Source organism: Onychostruthus taczanowskii, unplaced genomic scaffold (genome assembly GCF_017590055.1).
Source record: "Onychostruthus taczanowskii isolate IOZ18803 unplaced genomic scaffold, ASM1759005v1 scaffold14, whole genome shotgun sequence".
NCBI lineage: Eukaryota > Metazoa > Chordata > Aves > Passeriformes > Passeridae > Onychostruthus > Onychostruthus taczanowskii.
The window spans coordinates 6,945,322-6,967,855 of NW_024498573.1; the positions used below are offsets into that span (position 1 = coordinate 6,945,322).

The 22,534-nt window shown below is 42.4% G+C and overlaps 1 protein-coding gene across 6 annotated transcripts in view; it reads left to right on the forward strand.

The window, feature by feature from the left end:
* RNF130 (ring finger protein 130) overlaps positions 1–22,016 on the forward strand; it is a 54,238-nt gene extending 32,222 nt beyond the window's left edge. Inside the window, exons 6-9 of one of the 6 annotated variants that reach the window (XM_041397537.1) lie at positions 4,427–4,523; positions 5,519–5,723; positions 8,232–8,325; positions 17,345–22,013. In XM_041397537.1, the coding sequence (XP_041253471.1) occupies positions 4,427–4,523; positions 5,519–5,723; positions 8,232–8,325; positions 17,345–17,366 (418 nt within the window). In that variant the 3' untranslated portion in view covers positions 17,367–22,013. Of the gene's footprint in view, positions 1–4,426; positions 4,524–5,518; positions 5,724–8,071; positions 8,208–8,231; positions 8,326–11,110; positions 11,303–17,344 lie in introns of those variants that run through there. The other 5 variants (XM_041397538.1, XM_041397542.1, XM_041397539.1 and 2 more) reach the window with 5 other exon arrangements.
* Positions 22,017–22,534: the final 518 nt, after the last annotated feature.

Genomic DNA, 22,534 nt, shown 5'->3' on the forward strand with positions numbered 1-22,534 from the left:
TACATTGCTGCCAAAGGCTGTATGACGACTTTTATGTTCGCTTTCTACTTCTTCTTTACATCTCACTTTTCATTTGCTGCAGCCCAGCTTTTAAGTAAAGTGCAAAACCATCTAGGCTAGACACAGTGAGATGGATGCTTTCCACAAGACATTTTTATATTTGTAGATGAAAAGCTAACTAGTACCTTCAAAGATGGGCCCAATAAATTTCAGATTCCATGTGAGATTTTTCAGTCTTCAGGACCTGAGATGCTTCTCCCCAAATTTTGTTTTATGGAGGTTTAAGTCCTTTCTGCTTCCTCATATTTCAACCTTCCATTTTAGTGCAGCATGCAGTGTTAGTTAAAAGAAAAAAAAAAAAGAAAACAGCACACAGACAATAAAACAAAGCCTACAAGAGGCTTTCTAAGCCAGATGAGAAAATAAATTGCAAGGAAACCATGGAGAAAATTACTTGACCGAGAAGAAGCAAATAAAAGACTAGAAGTTCTCACTGTGCCTGTTGTAATCATTAGACAGTAGGAATCACTGACATGTGACATCTTTGCTGCTTTCATCAATTTAAAAGTAGCCTTTCCCTTTAGTAGCACAGTTGTTCTCTGCAGTTAAGTATAGTCTGTCACACTGTGCTTCAGCAGAGGAATCTTGTCTGGGCAGATGCACAGCAGGCAAAATCTACCAGCTGCTGAGCAAGTTGCACCTAAAATTCTGTAGTCACTGGCATGCAGGAGATTGTGGCAAATTTAAAAATAAACTAAAATGAAATGGTAGAAGTTCAACTGCATTGTTTGCAGTAGTTCATTTTGTGCTTCAGAGAGAGGTGTTCAGTACCAGCAGCCTAGAGACATAGCTTTAGTGCACAGAGGGACAAGCAGCCATCTGTTTTAGGCTTCCAAGCTTGAGGAATGTGTATTTTGTGAATGTCATTATGTAAGTGAAAAGTGAATATGGGAAGCAAATGTCAGAGGGATCCTAGCAAAAGACAAACCTCATTCAAATAACTTTATTCTACCATCACTGTTACATCTAGGGGCTGAACAGGCACTAGGTGAAAAGTGATCAGAGTGGGTAGTGTGAAGGATTAGTGAGAGATAAGGGAAGAGGAGAGCAAAGTGACAGGTTAGAGAAGAAAACAAGATGACATTGGAAAGGGCAGAAAGATGGCGAAGGAAGGAATTAATTAAGAAGGTAGGAAAATAATTAAAAGAGTAGCAAATACTATACTATACTATACTGTACTATGCTATAAAATAAATGGCTTTTGAGCCAAAGTTTTAATTCCTGTCCTGGTCAAGGAAGAAAGTGACAAGAGTGACTAAACTGGCTTTTCAGATTTTCATGTTTGATTATGTGCTGCTGCCTTTTTAAAATAGCTGCCTTTTTAAAACCAAATTAACCTAGAGTCTTGATGGCATCCTTTCTGCTTTCTGCAGTCCTTGGACCCCAGGGCCAGAAGAGCAGTAGCCAGAGAACCTGCTTTGCAGCAGCAAAGGTCCCTTTGTGGGATGCTGCACTGAGAGCAGGGAAGGGTAGTGAGCTCTAGGGAAACAGCACTCGTAAATCATTCAACCCTTCTCCTTTTGTGATGTGTGGATTTGGAGGTCTTACACCACCAAAAGAGATTCCTAAGTCACTGTCTCCCCTGTGAAATGCTGCAAAGAAGCCGTGCTGTACAGGAGTCGGTGTTATGGTGTTTATCACCAGCTGGAGGGCAGCTGGATTGGGTGTGCTGACAGAGTGGAAAAATACCTGCAGGTCACCTGCCTGGAGCTGTGCCCGCATGGGAGACTCCTCAGTGCTGCCAGCCCTGCTCCCCCAGCCCCAGGCTGTGTCACACCTGACTCCCCCTGTGCTCCTGGGCAACGTCAGCAGCTGTCGTGACCAAGGGCAGCTCGCTGGGAACTCGTCACCTTTATGGTCTTGGAATACCAATTACAGAAGTGGGAAGATGGAGGAGGTTTATGAGAGCAGAAATTGCAAGGGCTTACTTTGTCAGGGTGAGGTTTTGAAAGAATTCTTGTTTGCTGTCATCATTGCTGTATTGCTGCTTTTTACCTCTTGCAAACAGAGAAATCCAGACAGAGGCTGAGCCACAGTGATGCTATCAGCAAACTTTTTAAGAGGTAGAGAAACTGTGTAAGTAGTAGGCAGAGCCATGCTTTCTAAATCAATAACCTTTGGAGAACTGCACTTCTTTGAAACACATTAATAAACATCCTTGAAGATTTAGGAACTAAAAACAAAGAATTAGGAGGTCATAAAAACAATTGTGCTGTGTATATAAATATATCAAAGTGCTAATGACTTTTTAAAATAACTCATAATATTTAGCGGATACATGTTGGCATCTATATCAGTCGCCTGCTTCACTTGATCTGAGTGCTTCTACAGCACTGATTAGCCAATAATGATGTAATAAAGCTGTTTTCATACTTCTGTGGAGTCTTGATGTCTGCTCTTGCCCAAAATACTAGATTTTCAGGTTTGTTCTACTTTAAAAAACAGACTCCAGTGACTTCAAACCTAAGCAAATAAAATTAATAACTTACCTAATTAGAAAAATAGTATTTCTGTATGTTTCAGAGTATTTCAAACCATTATGTATCACCCAGAGTTTCTAAACATTGTTTCCTGTAGTTTTGTGAGTAATAAAGGGAATGCATCAAGACTTAATAATAATAGAAGTGAGTCTATTTTGGGTGATGATTTAAATAGAAGGCCCTGTACATACCCTGTTTTTTGTGATTGCCAGCTTGCTAGAGGACACAGGCCAGCAAAGTGGCTAACTGAGGTCCTTTTAAGTTTCTATTCCTGCATTATCTGGGATAGAGATAAGCAAAATTATTTTGCTGCCTGTCCATCTTCTGTTAACTATTTTACACCCTAATTCTGCATCTTTAGTTAGTACAGGTAGGACATACAGCTGTAGCTGCTTAGAACTTCATTATGTTGATATTCTTTAGTCCCTCCATCAGCCTGAGTAGACATAGACTGTTATATAATTATATACTCTCTTTTGCCATGTTTAACAGTTTCAGAAGGCCTTTCAAGTTGCTTTCCAGAGGTTTAAGAGAGAATTGTCTGGTAACATGCCTTATTTGGTCTCTGGTTTTAAAATCCCAAGGGATAGGGAGCAAAGAACTCCCAGATTCCATGATGAGCTTTCTCAGGCACAGAGCACAAGTGTAACCCGAGCAAGGAGGGGACAGAGAGAATATCTCAGCTTTGTGCTGCCTTGGGGCACGCATGGCCACCTCTTCCAGACCCTGCTAATGCATCAAATAGATGCCAAGACCTGCTAGTTCTGCCCCTGCCCCTTTTCCTGCTGGCTCCAGAGCACAGCTCTTCGCTGACTAAGCAGCCCTTGTAATTGCTGATCATTGTCATGATCACCAGTCTGTCGTGTTTGGGTGTGCCTGCTCTTACTGGCTCCTTGCTCTGCAGGCAGCACCACTGGAAATGAAGGATCAAAGCTCTTATCACAGGAATTAACATAGGAGTTACTCAGACTGGGTTATTATGAGCATTTGCTAAAGCTATGTTGGATAGACAGTCCTGTGATACCCATTCCTACCATGAATATGCTCTAAAAGTTCTTTGCCTTTTGAAAAGCTAAGAGGGCATTTCCTTTACTTCCTTTAATTTATACACCTTGTTTTGCTCTCTGCATAGTCCTTCCTTGTTATACCGGTTTATATCAATCCCAGCATTTACATTTATGTCCATGTATGTGACTTTTGAATTTTGAAAGATTTTGAATGCAATGTAGGAGGCAATTCAGACTGTTGCCTATTGCAGAGTTCTCTGCTTTGCAAGTAGCAGCCCAATTTGCCTTTCCATCTCTGAAAGCCCAGTTTGCCTTTCCTTTTATGACAAATGTGTGATGATGGACATGTTTTCCTTCTCGATACCAAGAAATAACGGATGGCAGGGAAAACCTTCTTTCTGTTTCAATGTGATAATTATAAAAGCCTTTTCAAAGTCAAACAGGAGTGTGTTTGGGTTGGTTCCACTGACTTGTGAACAAAATTGACAGCTGATGGGTCTGTGCTCTTCCTACCAAGTTTATGCTCAAGATTCTGCATCAAAACTGAGACAGGACTGTAGACAAGGTTATGGTGGAAGTGGTATTACCTTGGTTCTTCTGCCTTACATCCACTACTCATATGCACAATAAAAGGGGGAGAGGGGTGAAGGGAGAACAAAAATTAAGTATTTCCTCCTAACTGAACTATTAGTAAAGTGAGACAACAACAAGCAATATTTTTAATTTATTTTTTTAATTACTGCAATTAGCACAGAATACTGGCAATTCTAAGAATTAAAATAAGAAAAAAAAAGGCAACTATCCAAAAGTTTAAGTAGTTTTCATTGTATTAAATAGAATTGTTTGCAAATGATGTATGTCCTTTCTCTGTTCTTCTAGGCACGTGTTCCACAAAGTCTGTGTGGATCCATGGCTCAGTGAGCACTGTACATGTCCAATGTGTAAACTGAACATTCTGAAGGCACTGGGAATTGTGGTAAGTTGCTTGGTTGTGAACTCTTCCTCTTCCTCCCATGTCTGAGACCCAAAATAGAAAGAATAATTGTAGGGGAGAGAGGGGAAGAGTGTTCCAGTACCCTTACTCAGAAAATATTAGGGGGTTTTTACAAATTTCTTTGGTGCTGATTTGTTGGTTTTCCTTCTTTCCATGGTTGATAGTTGAGAATATATTGTTTTATTTGCATTTATGGCAAGTATCTACTGGAAGTATGTTAGATTCTCTGTAATCTTCCTTTTTCTCCAGTCCTTTCAATTCTTCTTGTTAAATTTACTCTCTGAATCTCTTGTTCTTTTGGTTTCCTGTAGGCAGTCTTAAATTTGCACATTAAAAGCCCTGCTCTAGCCAAGGCCAGTGAGTTTTCCTCAAGCAGCTCATGTCTTATGGGATCCCCAAGGACTGCTTTCATTGACCAGTTCACAAAGGGACAGCAGTGAAACCTCAAAGCAGATTTTTTAATCTTTCCTGTATGAGGAAAAAATTACAAAGTGGGAGTGATGCTCTTTTCAAAGTAAGAGAAGAACATATGGAGAGACTGTCTAAAGTGGCTTTTGATTCAAGACAGTAAGAATAATTAGGCCTCCATTTTTAGCCATGTCAGTAGCAAATTTGCACATTTCCTAAGGAATAGTAGCAGATATTTTGTGGATGACCTGTTTTTGCAGTTAATAACATCCCTGGGTTTTTAGAAGAGGATACAGAATTCAGAGTTTATCATGATTGTGGTAAACCATCCAGGCATAGGCTATGATACAGGTGTATTTGAGTCCCTTCCTTGTATCTCAATCCTTTTTTCTGCTTCTTCCTTCTCCTCTTCAAGAGGCAGAGGAGGTTCACTCATGTGTTTCTCACCTGTGTGACCTCGGGACAGCCGCAGCAGCTGAACAAAGTGTGTGTGTATGGTTCCATTCAGTGTGTGGGAGTGCTGCATGCAGAACATTCCCCCCGGTAACGTGGAGCTGTGTTTTTCACAGCCCAACGTGCCGTGCACGGATAACGTCGCCTTTGACATGGAGAGGCTGACGCGGGGGCAGCCGGCGAGCAGGCGCTCGGCGCTCGGCGACTTCGGCACCGACAGCTCCCTCAGCCTGGAGCCCCTGCGCACCTCGGGCATGTCACAGCTGCCACAGGACGGGGAGCTGACACCGAGGTCAGGAGAGATCAACATCGCAGTGACAAGTAAGTGTCCTTCGGCTCCCGGTACCGTCTACGGCTTCCGTGGGATGTGTGTGTGTGTCCCTCTGTGCTGCAGGGCCCTGGTGATGGATGTCCCTGCAGGGACAAAGGTGACCTCAGTGTCTCTGCAAGAGGCATATGCTCCTTATTGGAACCAATAGCACTAGGGATGACAGTGCCAACACTTCCATTATTAATGGTAGATCCATTTAGATCCGCATACAGAGAACCCTGGATGAACTGAAATGGCACCAAAATAACCTTCCTGAATTCGGTGACCAGCCCAAGAAGCTGGATTGCCAAAACTGTTATTTATCTCTTCAGAATACTTTACATGCAATCATTTATACAGATATAAATATTTTAGCTGATAGCTATTTCTGCAGACATTTTTTCTCCTGAGAACATTGCTACTGGAATTCTGACGTTGCTTAGCAGGTGTTTTTTCTTACAAAATTTGTGACTTAAAGAAGCATTTGATGTGCCAACATTTGAGTATTGTCCAAGTGTTTTATAACATCAGAAAACTGTTCCTGCACTGCTTGAAAGCTCTTAACCATAAAAGTAGCATGGAAAATTTCCACTTACTGGAATTTACCTAGGGTTTTTAATATACAATAGCACTATAATAAATTCCACACAGATTGTGTGGAATTGCATCAGTTTTCCATATGCTGTACAGTCTCAACTTGATGCATGAATGGTTTTTCTGGCTGAATTGAAAAATAGAATCCATGCAGTACAATAGTCTAATTTTCTGCTTGTATTTTGTTTATGTGCATCTGTGATGTAGATTTTGAACTTAGTGACACTGGTTGCCACTGATAAATGTATACAGGGCAGTGAAACCAATGCAGTTCATAAGAGTGTTTCTTCAGATACTGTAGCAAAGTAAATGTCTCATTAAAAAAAACCAAAAAAACCTCACATCATAAAAAACGTAGTCCATATCTAGAAATGTCCTGATCTGAGATGGGAGAATCCACATACAGAATCTGGATTCTCCACAAAGCCAGCAAGTCACTTTGCCATCCAGTGTTCAGCCTCTGGTTCACATTGCACTCAGTTGTGTTGAAGAAGAACAGATCCATTGCTGTGCTGCTTCCTTGTCAGGGGTGGGAAAAATGTAGTTTTCACTTTTTACTAATTGCCTGTTCAGAAGGTGTTTTTTACTGTCTGTTCCGTTTTTCTGGCTGAATTGAAAAACAGAATCCGTGCAGTACAATAGTCTAATTTTCTGCTTGTATTTTGTTTATGTGCATCTGTGATGTAGATTTTGAACTTAGTGACACTGGTTGCCACTGATACATGTATACAGGGCAGTGAAACCAATGCAGTTCATAAGAGTGTTTCTTCAGATACTGTAGCAAAGTAAATGTCTCATTAAAAAAAACCAAAAAAACCTCACATCATAAAAAACGTAGTCCATATCTAGAAATGTCCTGATCTGAGATGGGAGAATCCACATACAGAATCTGGATTCTCCACAAAGCCAGCAAGTCACTTTGCCATCCAGTGTTCAGCCTCTGGTTCACATTGCACTCAGTTGTGTTGAAGAAGAACAGATCCGTTGCTGTGCTGCTTCCTTGTCAGGGGTGGAAAAAATGTAGTTTTCACTTTTTACTAATTGCCTGTTCAGAAGGTGTTTTTTACTGTCTGTTCCCAGCTGTAGTGCTGCTTGTGCACAGATGGGATGCCAGGGTAAAACAAGAAATAACCACCAACAGTTCATTCTGACAATGTTTATAAAGTAAAGCTTTAGAAAGGGCTCTTGAAATGTTTGTATTTCATGGATGACACATGCATTCCTTGATGCATGAGAGTTCAACCAAAAGCTGTTCAACAGCAGTGTTTGTATTCTCAACTGTTACTGTATGCCAGGTTGATCCTGGGGAGAATTTTGAATAGTGAACATTCTTGAATAGACTTTTTGTTTAATATGTTTATGTGTCTACCCTAGTATTGAAATTATTTTTCCATGGGTATACCTGTCTATTAAGTAGAAAACTGTAGTTATGTTTTACCGTTGAGCAATCGATCCTGATTTTTGTTGAGTTTTAAATAACACTATAACATAAATTCAGGAGGGAGGGGGCAAAGACACAGTTGAAGTGTGACACTACTTTGGCTGTGCTTGTATGAAAGAGCTGCATCTCACCAAACCTAACCCAACCTGGCAGTCGTCTTTCTGACTTGGGGGTGGACAGAGTTTTCATTACATTTTCCCTTGATCCTGCATTTCACTTTACATTGTTAAGTAACTTCTTTATCACTAACCCTTGGGCTCAGCCAGGAAATACTGTTTGTGCCATGCTTTCTTTCTGCACCTCTCTCCACTTCTTCTTTGCTAGCCTTCTCCCGTCAGTAACTCTGTGGCTTAACCTCCTTCTGCTTCACCTCCTGGGGCCAGTCATGGCTTAGAAGCCTCTTGCCTTCCGCCAGTGGTGTTTGAGGGAAATATTGGCATCGCTTTCTCCCACGAGTGATTTCCTCCCTTTCCTTTGTCAACAGAAGAATGGTTTATTATTGCCAGTTTTGGCCTCCTCAGTGCCCTTACACTCTGCTACATGATCATCAAAGCCACAGCTAGCTTGAATGCTAATGAGTAAGTAAATACTCAGATGTTTCTGTGCGTTTCTGGTGGGTGTGTGTCATGGACAACATTGGGAATAAATACCAGCAGAAGGGGGAATATGTAGTTTTCAAGGAATCAAATTCATTTCCTGCTTTTCTCAAACACAAGTGTCTCTGTTAACAGCAGGTTTCAAGGTAACATGTAAAGTCCCTCTTGATTTATATTAAGCTGGGTTGTGTGAGGAAATCTCTTTGCTAAGTGGAGACATGAAAAGGGGAAAACAGAATATTTATGGTCACTTTTTGATCCATGTTCTAGGTAAACAGTAGATTTTTGACATTAAATCCCTATGTTCAAAATTCACCTGCCAGAGCCAAAACTTACTACCAGCAGTTGCCATTTACAGTTTTCACCTCACTTTTTTAGTCAAATTCCATATTAAAAAAATTAAAAATCCTGTATTTCTAGTTTGCACATTTTCAGCTAAGGGGCAAAAAAAGGTGTTTAAATGAAAATCTACCTTTTTCCTCTTAGGTGAGGAAGAGATGAAAGCAATGACTGCTTTCTTAAATGAAGGGATGGTTGCTTCCATGCTTTCCTAACCTATGTGGAAACCCCCAGCTTCCCTTCAGGCAGGCTGGACAAGAAATTACCCTAGCAGATGACTCTCAGTCTTTTTTTTTATAATTCTGTGTGTAGCCAAGTATAAATCTGTTTTGCAGATCTATTAACTAGGTACATCTAATTATTTTCATGTAGCTGTACAGAATATCTGGGCTCAGGATATATGTTTAATTTTAATTTAATTTTTTATTTGGGAAGGCCAAGTGTCAATATTTGTCTCTGAACATCTTGACACAGCTGAGTTTCCATTAAAGTGCTGATCTCTCTACCAGAAGTGGGGTGAGATCCAAAGAAATGCAGCTGGGAAATGCAGCTTTATAAACATTTTCTTATGGGTTTTTTTTCTTTGAGATAAGGGGATTGGATTTTTTTTTTCTTTTTCTACTTGGAAAGTAGAAGATGTCCTCAATAAGATGGAAACATGTCTAATAGTCTCCAGTGTAAAATTTTAGGCATTGAAGAGTCTCCAGGGCAAAATTTTAGGCAATCTTAAGCTAATACTCTTCAGGAGGGTCCATAGTATTGATCATCAGGGATTTTTGATTACCACTAATTTGCAAATCTTCCTCCACTTTTCATATGCTGATTCCAAAAGGGCTTCATGAAGAAAACTTTATAACTTCTAAAAGCCCTATCAAGTCTACTGATTTTTTTTTCCATTTGTCAAAATCTTGAAGTTGCAGCCATCAATCTGCAGCCTGGTGACAGAGCTGCAGCTGAACATAGTTAATTTTTAATCTGCCTGGAAAAGTAGCTTGGGAAAGCATGGGGCAAAATGAGCTGCAGAACAGGAATGTCTGCATTGCTGGGCACTTGCACATCCTTGGGAAGGAGGAGGAGCTGGAGCCTGTGAAGTCTCATCCAGATGTGGGCACTGATAGCAGCTGCATTTCTGCCTTTCCTTGCAACTCTTCTTTTTGTTGCTCAGTGGGATCTGGGACTGTTTTTACTGCAAGGACAAGCTGCTGCACATTGGCAGGGACCTGGGGCCTCCAGCAAAGTGTTTTCACAGTGATGTTCCCTCAGTACAAACAAAGAGTGTGCTGATACAAGGAGAGCTCCTGTTCTCAGTGATAGGAATTGAAATGCAAGCACATCAAGTGTGTACTTGAGACAGACTTGAGAAAACTCACAACCCAGCAACCAGAGCTTCAAAAATCACTTATTTGTGTAACTGAGGTTCTTGGCTGTGGCCTTTAACCTCAGCAGCTCTTCATCTGAATCCTTTGGGATCTGAGCAGCCTCCACAAGTGCTGCTGGGTTCGATTACTCATTTTAGACTCTTTAAAAAGACACTAATGCTAAGATTTGTTGTTTTACTGACACCTTCCCAGTGCCAGACAAAGAATTTCCTGTGCTGAATATCATGCCAGATATATGGCAGCTCCTTCTCATTGCTTTTTCTATTAAACAGCATAACTGCTTTTTATGCTGCTCTCCATGTAAAAAGCAATGCTGGCATGCCCTGCCTTTCTTATGGTAGTGTTTCAAGAGGAATCTGAGGGAGTTTTCTTATTGAAAAACAACAGTAGCAAGAATGAGGCCATGTAATATGCTGATGCAAGTAAAAGACCGGAAATTCTGCTTTAAAGCTCACCTAAAAACGTATCCTGTACCTTTTCTTTACTGTGTCCTTCCCACAGCTTAAACATTGTTATTTAAAGCATTAGTTCTGGGGCTGTGAGTAAATACATACTTAGCTGTGTGTTTGTATAAATACATACACATGCATTTTTAAATAGTTGTGATAAAAGTAAACGCTGCCTAAGTGATAAAATAAGGAACCAGCTGCTTTCTCTTGGTCTCAAAATACCCTTTACAGCACCAGTATAAAAAGTTTTAGGCAGTGTTTGAAAGGAGCAGAAGCAGCACGATTTGCCTTGCTTCCTAGGGAACAGTCAGAAATTATTGTCTTAGTGTGGGTTTAAGCCCAAAAAGCCCAAATGTTGGATAGCACCACTTAAAGAAAGTTTTCACTAGCAGATGGAGTGTCCTTAAAACCTTAGAAGTGCTCAGACCTTTGACTGTCCTGTAGGAATGATGTGACAAATACAGACATCTCTTAATGCTCTGGCTTTGTATAATTTGTCATTTTCCACTAACTTACTTTTACAGGATTTTTTTTTTTTTTTAGTATTAGCAGTATTAACTTTAACATAAATATTTTGTCCCTTTTTTTTCTGCCCTGCAGAGCAGAATGCTATTGAAGAAACGCTTTCCGGCCGATTGCCTTGGAGAGAGACACCTATTTTTATGCATCATTTATCGATCATGCAGCACAAGCAATTATTTAGTACATTCTATTTTTTCATAAAATTTGCTGATGCCAAAGCTTTGTATTAAAGAAAAAGTGAAGAAATAAAAAAAAACTTTAATTATGAAATCTTACTCTGTGAGAATTTCATTTTTCTTGGGCTTTCTGTGTTAGTACTCAAATCTGAGAGCATTTTGTAAATTTTACAAGGTGCTTTATTTCCTCTGAATGATTTCATCTTTGCATATCTCTGTTATTCTCCATTCATTTGGGACACAAGCTAAGTAGTGGAAATCTCATGCAGTGCCCTTGTTATGATGCCAGTCAAGTGGCTGAAGTGACTAAAAAGTGTTGTTAGCAATCATTTGACATCAACTTGTTAGGGAAAAAGCTGGGTCAAGCTGTCAGTTTTGCTATAATGGACTTACCTTGACTCCAGCTGAGAATTAATTTGAAATAAGAACATTTCCTCAGTTTCTCCTCCTGTAACACTCCTGGTCACCCTGGGAGCACTGCAGTATGATTTTTGCCTTGAGGCCAGGCATTGCTGGAGATTTGCAATGCTGTGGTCTCAAAACACAAATCATAAACCTTTTCTGTCTTTTACTTTCACCCTGCCCGCCTTTTGATAAAAGTGAAGCTTCTCTAAACCACTTCTTCCTTCCAAATAACAAGTGAAAATGCAGCATTTCCCCCACTGTCATGTGTGAAGCCTCCTTTCGTATCAGTGGCAGGGGTTAGTTTTGGTTCAAATTCAGATCAAGGAAGATTGATAAAGCTCTTTAATGCAGAAACTCTGTGCAAGCATGTCCTTTCTTGCCATGGCTTCTGTGCTGATGAGGAGACAGAGGGAAAACATCTCTCCTCACTGTCCTCACTCTGGCTGTTTCATGCAAGTTATGCAAGCTCTGTGTGAGTAATTTCACAACAGTCAGTTAAAACACACGGGCCTGAGTCGCAGCCAAATGCTAATGCTTGACTTAACGAGATGGGTAAATGAGGGTAACAAGTAGGGAAGGAAAAAGTAATTGACAGAAGTTAAAAACTGTTCTGCATTCAGTTGTTTTTGTTGTTCTGGGATCAAGATGTAGAAAGTGAATGCTTTCTAATTTAATTAAATGAACAGAGAGAAGCAATTTTGCTGTAAGATTTAATTTTTTTATGTACTGGGAACTAGAGGATTTAATTTAATTTTATTTTTATGTATAGGCACTTTTAGAATTTAGGAACATAGCCAGATGCTACATTAAAATAGTTTCTTAATTCTTATTTGTCCATCAGGCTTCAGCTGAGAAGGCAGCTTTTATAATAAGCAGTGAAGAATGTGATAGCTTCAGTGCATTTAATAGAATTCTTCTTCAGTGCGTCCTTGTGAAATTCTGAAAGAAATATGGAAACAAATCAATAGAGCAGTAAGTGCATTTTGAAAGACTGGAAAACCCCATTAGACTTACTTATGAGAAGAAAAAAAACCTCAAACATTCTGTGTTTGAGGGCTGTGTGCTTGTAACGTACAGCAATGTGTCAACTGAGTGTTGTTGCCAAAAGTGGAGGAATGTGGTTAGAGCATGATTTAGGGAACAAGCTATGATACATGTTTTCTTCACTCATCTCTCAACAGCAGTAGTAAAACTGATAAGTTTGTGCTTGTCTCCTGAAGCAAAATTCCATAAGTGCTATTTAATGCTGTTGGGCAGGGACCACGTGAGCAGTGCAGTGACCCAGATGCAAAAGGCACCATAATAGTTCCAGTTCATGTTTCTTCTTCAGAACAGAAGCAGAAGGAGAAGTTGAGTGATATTTGGAACAAAAGGGTTGACAGGACTTTTTAGTGCATTTCCCTCCATGGAAGATTTAAATAACTCAGCATCATCTTTTCCAGTTTTTCTTTTGAGCCTCTAACAGTTGTCTCAACAAAGTGTTAATAATGATACAGCTTTTGATAGGTTGCTTAGAGGTCAGGCAATCAGTGCATGTTTATCTGTTAATGAAATAAATATGTTCAAGGATGGACTCTACATCATCCCAGAACCTTTTTTTTTGTTTTGTTTTTTTTTTACTCTGGATAGACAGAAGGAAATCCCCAAAGTTTTTCACAGAATCATAGAACCACTTAGGTTGGAAAAGCCCTCTAAGATCAAGTCCAGTCATTAACCCAGCGCTGCCAAGCCCACCACTAAACCATGTCCCCAAGTGCCACAACTGTATCTTTTAAATACCTTGATCCAGCCTATCCAGATCTGTCTGTGGAGCCTTCCTGCCCTCCAGAAGATCAGCCTAACTTGGTGTTGGCTGCAAACTGACTGAAGGTGTGTTCAATCCCCTCATGCAGATCATTGATAAAGACATTAAACTGGGCTGGCCCCAGTTCTGAGCCCTGTGGGTGTAACTCCATTCCCCATTGCTCTCTGGGCCGAGCCATCCAGCCTGTTCTTAACCCATCTATTGTGCACCTGTCCAAGCCATGGCAGCCAGTTTCCAAGAGAATGCTTTGGGACACGGTGTCAGACTCTACCAAAGCACAGGTAGACACATCCACAGCCTTTCCTTCATCCACCGAGTGAGTCACCTTGTCACAGAAGACAAGGTTGGTCAAGAGGACCTGTTTTTCCTAAACCCACACTGGCTGGGTCTGACCCCCTGCTTGTCCTGGATGTGCCATGTGATGGCACTAAAATGATCTGTTCCATGGCCTTCCCTGGCACCAAGGTCAGGCTGACAGGCCTGCAGTTTCCCAGACCCCCCTTCCAGCCCTTCTTGTAGCTGGGTGTCACATCTGCTGACCTCCAGGCAGCTGGGACCTCCCCAGGTAGCTGGGACTGCTGGTCAGTCGTGGGAAGTGGCTCTGTGAGCAACACAGGGCTACCCCAAGGAGTCTCCTTCCTTGCTTTTCCCTTTGGAAGAATTTTTAGCCATCTGTTGCAGCACTCCAGTTATGCCAGTCATCCCACCACGTCTTTCTGGGTCTTCTGAGGAAGCGCATCCCTGCTTTACAAGGCTGTAAATCAACAGCCAGCACCAAGTGCAGAACTCCAGCCTGCCCCAGCCTTGCTCAGACTTTACCTCTTTTATCTGAAAGAGCCATTTGAGGTGTGACTGTTCATGCATATGGAAAGCAGTTGCTTTAAAGTCTTCCTGCTAAGCTGGCTTTGAGGAAAGGGTGCTTTATGAAATAGTTCCGTTCTGTTCCTTAACTGAGAGGGTGTCTAAAACAGATTAAGGTAGGGAGTGCTCTGATCAGATTTCTACAGTAAAGAGTCTTTGCTGGAGGAGCCGTGGAAGGGGCTGCAGCTTGTGGCAGAAGATGGCCCTGATTAATGACTAAGGGCATTAAGATACTTTCAGATGGAAAGGGAACACCAGGTGATGCTTAACCCTGGTGCACCTGCAGTGCTGTGTCTCTTGAGTTTTTGGCCTTGGTCTTGTCCTCACTTTGGTGGCATCCTATGGTAAGTATAAAGATCAATTCCAGGGTAGTATGTTTATTTTCACACTCAATGCAAGTTATCTGAGAAGTTCTTTTAAAGCATGTAATGAAGAATAGTGCCATAGAGCACTGAAGGATTCATCTTCATGTCTAAAACTGCATGCAACCTTCCCATTTGTTTTCTGCTCCTAAGGGATAAATCTTGATCTTTCTTGGTAAGTGCAAAATAGGAAGAACAGATTCATAAGCTGAATTTGGAACTGCGGATGTTTTTACTTGTCCTTAAAATACATTTATTCAGTAAATTTATCAGCTGGACCAACGCCACATTTTTAAAAAACAGTAGCAATTTTCTGCATTAAGAGGAGCATGGCTGGGTCACTGTGCCCTGCTGCTCCAGCCGGAAGCTGTGGGCAATGCTCCTGACCTGGTTAATGGAGCACCTGAAGATTGAGTGGTGGAAAACTCTGAGCAGCAGCTGGAGTCTCAGCTCTGGGCTGGCTGCACTGGATGGGAGAGGAGACAATTAAGAAAAGAATGAATGATGTGTCTCAAAAATGGTATGGAAGCCAAGAGATGTCTATCTCTATGGGAACATGAAGCCTTCCTGGAAGTGGGTGGTTTAAATTTCCTTTGCCAAGAAGGACAAAAACGTCAGAGTAAAGAATTTTAGAGGTGTTTTATATACACTGTCTATTTCCAGATTAATATAAAATACTTGTTGTCAGATGACCTGCTCTGCCTGTTGATTAAATCTCTCCCTCCAACCTGCTAGAGTGGAAGTCTGGGTGCACACAGGAAATGACAGCCTGGGCTGTCTGCTTCCTAATTCCACATTTGATTTCTGTGTAACAAAAACCAAAGCAGCACCAAGCTTTTAGAATCCCTTTGGTTTGTTTGAGCATTGGTTGTGTGTAACATTGCAGCAGGTGGAGAAACGGGGGATGAAATATTCAATATTCACAGATTATTTCAGCTGCAAAATGAGACTTAATCATCAAAAAGTAAATGGTCCTAACCCATAACACAGTCTTGAAATCAGTTTTATCTGGTATAATTTCAAAGCAGGTTCAGGGTCTGGGGTTTATTTGCTTGAATCATAGAATCATTAAGGTTGGAAAAGATCTCTAAGGTCATCAAGTCCAGCTGTTGGAGATAGACCATGATAATCTCTGGAAGTCACAGTTCCAACTTTATGTTTCCTTAAACACTCAACCTTTATTTATTTATTTATTTATTTGCTTTTATTTTAATCATTGCCCAGTTTTAAAAACCTGTAAATTTGGGGGATGGTTCAGATCCAGAAAATGGGTGTTTATCATTCCCCACCAACTGCTTCTGGAAGTATATTCCAAGACAGCCCCCTTGGTCCAAGGACCTGGATACATGCTCCTTGCAGAGTCAACAATCCACTGCAATGTAATCACTAATTTCACTCTTGTTTCAGTTAACTACAAGATCCAAAATTAATTTGCTTATGACAACTTCCCATTCTCACTGCAAATGGTGGAATGAGTGTGTGCACTGACTTTTGCTTGTGAAAGAGGAGCAGATCCATTGCTCAACTCCTTTTTCCTGCTGGGCACTTGTTAGCAAAGGGCACACAAAGTCTGTGTCTTTTGGGTGAATGGGAAAGGAGAAAAGGCGTTTTGGACAGTAGCAACTGAATTCTTATTTTCTTATGTCTTCTGTAAGGTCTTTATTTCAGAATGGGGTAGGCTGGGCTCAAAATTTGGCAAAGAAAGGGGGATTTAAGCAGCTAAAATCTACCAGGGCTAAAACTACAATTCCCTAAGCATCTTGCTTCACTGATGCCTGAAACTGGAGGCACCTTAGTTTGCTGAATGCCTTTTTGATGTACTTGGAAGCTTTTCAGTTGCCTCCAGTTTGGCTCATGTAGCTGTTGTAATCTAAGCAGCCTTGCTCCCAGCTAATCCCCCCTGGGATCGAGAAACCAGGTAATGAAGTGTTTTGGCCAAGGGCCTGATCTGATGATAGATGCTTTCAGAGAGAATCATTTGTACAGCAGGAGGGCTGGGCTCTTTGCAAAAACACATCTGCGGATTCAGAGAGCCACGGGAATGCCAGGCCACCAAGGAAAAAAAGAAGACTTCCACTCCCCACTTATCAACAGCCACGTGGTGCTTGTTTCGGTTACTGCCAGTGAAAAGAGGGTTGGTTATGTGCAAGGAAATCCATAGGTGGCTGTTTCTAGAAGGTGACTCATGTCCATGGAGTTTGCTGAGCTCTGGAGGAGGTCAGGCTTCCAGCAGCAACGACGGGATCACCCCTGGGGAGCCCCTCACTCTGCCTCCTCCTTCCTTTTGACCCTGAGCTGAAGCACTTTGTGCTGGTGCAGGGCACAGCACTTTGGTGCTGACCAGAGATTTCAGGGTCTTCTGAGGAAGCACATCCCTGCTTTACAAGGCTGTAAATCAACAGCCAGCACCAAGTGCAGAACTCCAGCCTGCCCCAGCCTTGCTCAGACTTTACCTCTTTTATCTGAAAGAGCCATTTGAGGTGTGACTGTTCATGCATATGGAAAGCAGTTGCTTTAAATTGGCTGGGGAGCAGAGGAACAGAGGTGAAATGTTTCATACGGTTGTTACTGCTTTGTGTTGAAGGTTGGCTGTTTTTTCCATGTGTACTGTGTTTGCATCCATCACACAGGTATGAGGATACTTTACTCAGTTCCTCCATTGTTCATGTGTGTTGCTAATGTGGTTTTGTTCTACCTCTTGCAGGCAGTCACTTCTTCCATCGTAACTCTCTGTCCCCTCGAAGCCTGGTCTACGAGAGCGAGTTCTCAACCATCGAGCCTGCCTTGGACATGTACGACGAGAACAAAACCTGAAAGGAATCCATGCTCCTTCCTGGCCCTTTTTCCGTTTTTTTCATTTCTCATTCCTATTGTTGTGTACTCTTTCCATGGATCTCCTTTGTCTGAAGAAGAGCTGCTTTTTCCAGAACACGAACCCGCCTTCTCGTTTGCACAGACGAAGACCAGCTGTGGTGGATTCTGAGGGTGGCATCTTTGAGGTGACAAAGAGCTGTGACAAGCAAGGTTGTCTGATGGAAATTGCTGAGTAACAGCATGGGGAGCTGTGTCGGCCCAGCCGCGGCGATGCAGGAGAGGTTTTACGGTGGCCCTAAGAGTTTGTGCTGAACTGCAAATGTGTCTCTTACACAGGCATCTGCTGTTTCCAATTTTTTAGTTGTCCAGATGGTTGGGCAATGTCAGAAAGGGAACTGGTTGTAGAGGAGATGGCCAGTGACTGGTAAAAGCACTCGTATATCTTGGTCAATCCATAACCTTACTGTGAAATATCCCCTTCTGAGAGGGACCTTTATAAGTGCATTGAGTTTCCTACAACCCACTTAACCCCGGACAGTGGCAAGCCAGTCTGATGTTCAAGCTGCAGAGAGGACCTGCATTTGCAGAAAGATTTCAAGGAACTTGATGCTTGGATTTTTTTTTCTCCAATTTGGTTGAAGCAGGAGAAAAATGGTATACACAGAATATACTTTTGGTCCTTCTGTGTGCTGAAGTCAAGTGAGTCTCTTTGTGTAGAGAGGACATTCACAGAACCAGCACTTGATCTACCTAAAAACCATTAGACTTTTTGAAATATGCAGGAATCAAATAAGCTTTCTTTCTCACGTAACTTTTTTTTTTTGGGGGGTGGGGGGTAAAAAATCCACCAAATTTTTCACTGAGGTTTTTTAAAAGCCAGCATGTTGGCATTACACAGAGAAGAAAAGAGGTAAGCTTCTTATCCCACTCTCCTGTTGAGATCTGCAACAGTTATTTAACAAATACGTTCTCTGAGCTGTGCCCTTTCCCACTGACATCAATAACGGGAATGCAGAAAGCAGGAGAAGAAAGGAAAGCAGCTACTGCTTTGACACGCTGCAGGAAAAATCAATTTTTACCAGCATGTGACAAAAGCGGTGGGGAAATGGATATTGTTTGCAAGCTTCTGAGAGAACAATGCAGAAATGGAGAGCGAGAGAGGAACCTCTGGAGCTAAGTCATGCACAGCGTTCCTCAGATGAGCCGACATGGAGGAGCGAGCGCTTCTGCTCCACCGTTTCCTACCGGACAATGCATAGATGTTAATGAATGTTTGGATTTTTCTCCATTGCAGTCTGAGTTACTGTAGGTGTAGAAACTCATTTGTGTCCTTGTAATGTGAAACACAGTTTCACCCTCTGTATAGGAATCTTGAGAAATCAGTTAAGCCAAAAAGAAAGGTAAGACTTATCCTGCCATGCTTTAATTTCACCTGCTTTTGCAAGCAGGGGAATTTCCCCTCCTTTATAATGTTTTTAATTATATAGCAGTCTGCTTAACATATATCCTTTTCTGAAGTGTGGTTCAGCTGTGTATTTAACATGGACGTTCAAGAGAAAAAGAAAAACCCAGCTCTGTAAAATGAGGAAATGAGCCTCTTTGCCGAGCATGCTTTGACTTTTGTTGCTGTGCATCAGCTTTATTTAATCTGATAATTCAAGAGTGGGTGGCATGAAGTGTAGGGAGGTTTTTCTCATAATACCCACATTGATATTTACCAAATGCACTTTTATTGCCATTCAGCTCTCTCTGGAAATGCGCTGAAGCCCCAGACTTTTTTAAGAGCACAATTTTGACACCCACTTTCTCCTACAAAGCAGAAGTGAAGGTCACAGGAAGTGCCACAGGGGCTGGGGCAGCAGCGGCTCGTGGTCAGCATCCCTCCTCTGGTGCGGGGCAGGCAGCGACGGCTCCGCCGGCAAGCCCAGGCACAGCTCCCCATCCCAGCCTGGCTGAGCTGCACCCAAGCCCAGGCACAGCTCCCCATCCCAGCCTGGCTGAGCTGCACCCAGGCCCAGGCACAGCTCCCCATCCCAGCCTGGCTGAGCTGCACCCAGGCCCAGGCACAGCCCCCCATCCCAGCCTGGCTGAGCTGCACCCGTTCGGGGCTCAGGGGCGGCAGAAGGGCTGGTTGAGCAGCCCCTGTTTTTGTAATTACATCTGTGAGATCAGCAGGGACACGTGGGAGCGGCGCCTTGGGAACGCAAATGCCCGAGAGGAAAATCGCCGTCTCTCAAGGATGTTATGGGGTTTGTTTTTATCCATGGGGGCAGTCAGGTTATGATAAACCCAGATACCTGGGTTACCTGGCCCAATGCCAACGTGTCTTGTTGTCTTCCAGCCAGCACAGAGCTGCTCTGGTGGGGTTTTGGGTAGGACAGGCTCTTGTAGCACCGTGTGGGGTGCTGACGCCCCAACCAAATCCTTCTCATAGGGGCTGCCCCATTCCAACAGAGGGATTTCCCCTAAGGCCACCGGGAATGTCACTGGGACAGTTTCAGCACAAAACCAAACCTGATGATTTCTCAGCTCCAACTGAGACCATTTGCAGGAGCTGTGTGCCAGAATATACAGAAAAGCTAGAAGAGGCATGGAAATTAAAAATTAGAAAGCACAAATCCCCCCAAACACAAAATAATAACAGTGTCATTTGTGTTCTGCTAAATCTTATTTCTAACTGAATATCTTGGCTTTAAGCAACAGGAGGGCAGGTTTGTCTCAGTGGAGATCAGGATCTGGCACAGCAATGTAAAAATGGATTTGTGCTGAAGGATCTTGGATAGGGGAGCAGGTATTTGTAGTAGACATCCTGGATTTGGGACATCTTGCAACACTGGAAAAATTAAAAGCTTGTTCAAGCAATCAGTCCCTACGTGAGTGCCAGGACGTGCTAGAGCAGGCCTTCCCCAGTTAGTCATATTTAGTATGGGGAAGAGGCACCACAGCAACATGGGTGATTTTTTTCTGGGCTGTGCTGGTAAGTTTGAGGTTTTCCTTTTAATATTAATCAGTATATAAAAAAAGCTTGATGAGCATTGTTGTTCTTGTTCTGCTGCAGTGGTGCTGTGTGTGGTTGAGTCATTTCACAGAAGTAAAATATACGGCAACCTACCAAGCACTGTAAGTGCCAGTAACTTGGAAAATCATTCTCAAGGTTAAAAAAAATTGCTTTTTTTAACAGGAAAACATTCAGTTTATGATTTCTACGTATAAGAAAAAAGCTTTTATCTCCAAGTGTTTTCCTACAGTATTTAAACCCCAACACTTTGCCTTCTCTTTCTCAGCTTCCTTTTCTAGGAAAGTTTTGCATGTTCCCATAAGACATTTGTAAAATCAAGGTTTGCTTGTGTTCTTAGAGGATAATTGCCAGTAAGAAACCAGACTGTAAGTGTGCTTTTTACCTATAATACACAACATTAATTATTAAATTTGAAGCATGTTAAAATTTACCTAACGACCCTCACAATTGCTCTCTCCAGTGAGCTCATGTGTTGGAATCTGCATTGTCCCTTTGCTCTAGGATGCTTGCCCTGGCACCTGAGGATGCTGTTGGAATAGCCAGGTGTCCTGCATTAGCCAAAGAAAAACCAAAACCAGTTCAATAAACATGTCTAGGACTATGTTATGAGACTTTTACACATCTATTTTCTTTAAACACATTCATGTAAAATACTGCAAAGGCTTGGGAGAGCCAAACTTTTTACCAGCTCCTGGAAAGCAGAGGGAATTCTGCAGGAAACATGGGTCACATGGGTCACGCTGGGGCTCCAGGACTTGTTCAGTCCAATTTAGGTTTGAGGTAGTGCCACAGTCAGTTCATGAGCTGAAGGATGAAGGCACCAGGGTTGAGCTGAAGTTCAGGCAGCTCTGCAGCCTGATTACTGGCAAGTGAGTTGACTTAATTATTAAAAATATTTGTTATTTTGCTTAGCTAATAGTAACTTGTTTTTTACAGCACAGGAAATAGCAGAGCAGCTCAGAAGCTGAGGCGCAGTGGGGCAAAGGCAAGAGCCACGGGGCTGCTGCCAGCCCTGCAGGGTGGGGAGAGAAGGACAGGAGAGCTCAGGGCAGAGACCTCAGGAAACACCTTCAAATTCCCAAGTAAAGCTTTTGCTCATTTTTCACCCTGTGTTACCCAGCCATACTTGACCTAATTTTCCAGCCTGAGCGGTGCAGAAGAGTGTGTGATGTGCCATGACAGCTTGCATATGTGTTGTTATATTTAAAGATATCTTCACTTTTTCCTTTCCCTGCTAGACTTGCACTGCAGGGCAGCCTCAGCTCTGGCACACTTGGTGGAAACTGGTGAGCAGGGGAGGGAGTGAGAGAGGGAAAGATGTTCCAACTAAACAGACTGGGGGGAAATCAGGGGAAAGGTAGACCGCACTTCAATATGCTGGTGCTCATTTCTGCTTTTTTCCCCTTGTCTTTGAAATATTTAAGAGGAAAAAGCTGTGCTCCCTGCCCCTTCCTTGTGGGATGCAGTGATAAGAGCAGGACTCCAGATGGGATTTTGCTCCTGATGCAGAGCCATAATGCTCTGTAACCTCCAGCCAGTGATGTCCTGAGATGTTGACCAAAAACCCCAAATTCAAAAAGCTGTGCTCCCTGCCCCTGCTTGTGGGATGCAGTGATAAGAGGAAGACTCCAGATGGGATTTTGCTCCTGATGCAGAGCCATAATGCTCTGTAACCTCCAGCCAGTGATGTCCTGAGATGTTGACCAAAAACCCCAAATTCACAAGGGCGTGTCAGGTTTACTTGGTGCTTGCAAAGTGCTTTTTTGGGGGATTAAATCTGGTCGCAGAGCCTTTGCAAAGCACCACTAATTGACACCTTGTTATCTATCTTTCATTAACCTAGTCTTTTTAAAAGCCTGCAACATTCCCAGACACTTTTAATTCTAATCTCTACCTTTCCACTCCATCAGTTCCTACTGGCTTCCTCCTCCTCTGGAGAGCTGGGTGAAGGTCCCTGTTGTGCAGGCACTGCTGTCCACCTGTTCTCCAGCATCTTCTTCATCACTGTGCCATCACCTCACTGTGCCATCACCATGCCAGCCAGCCCCTCCAAGGGGATGC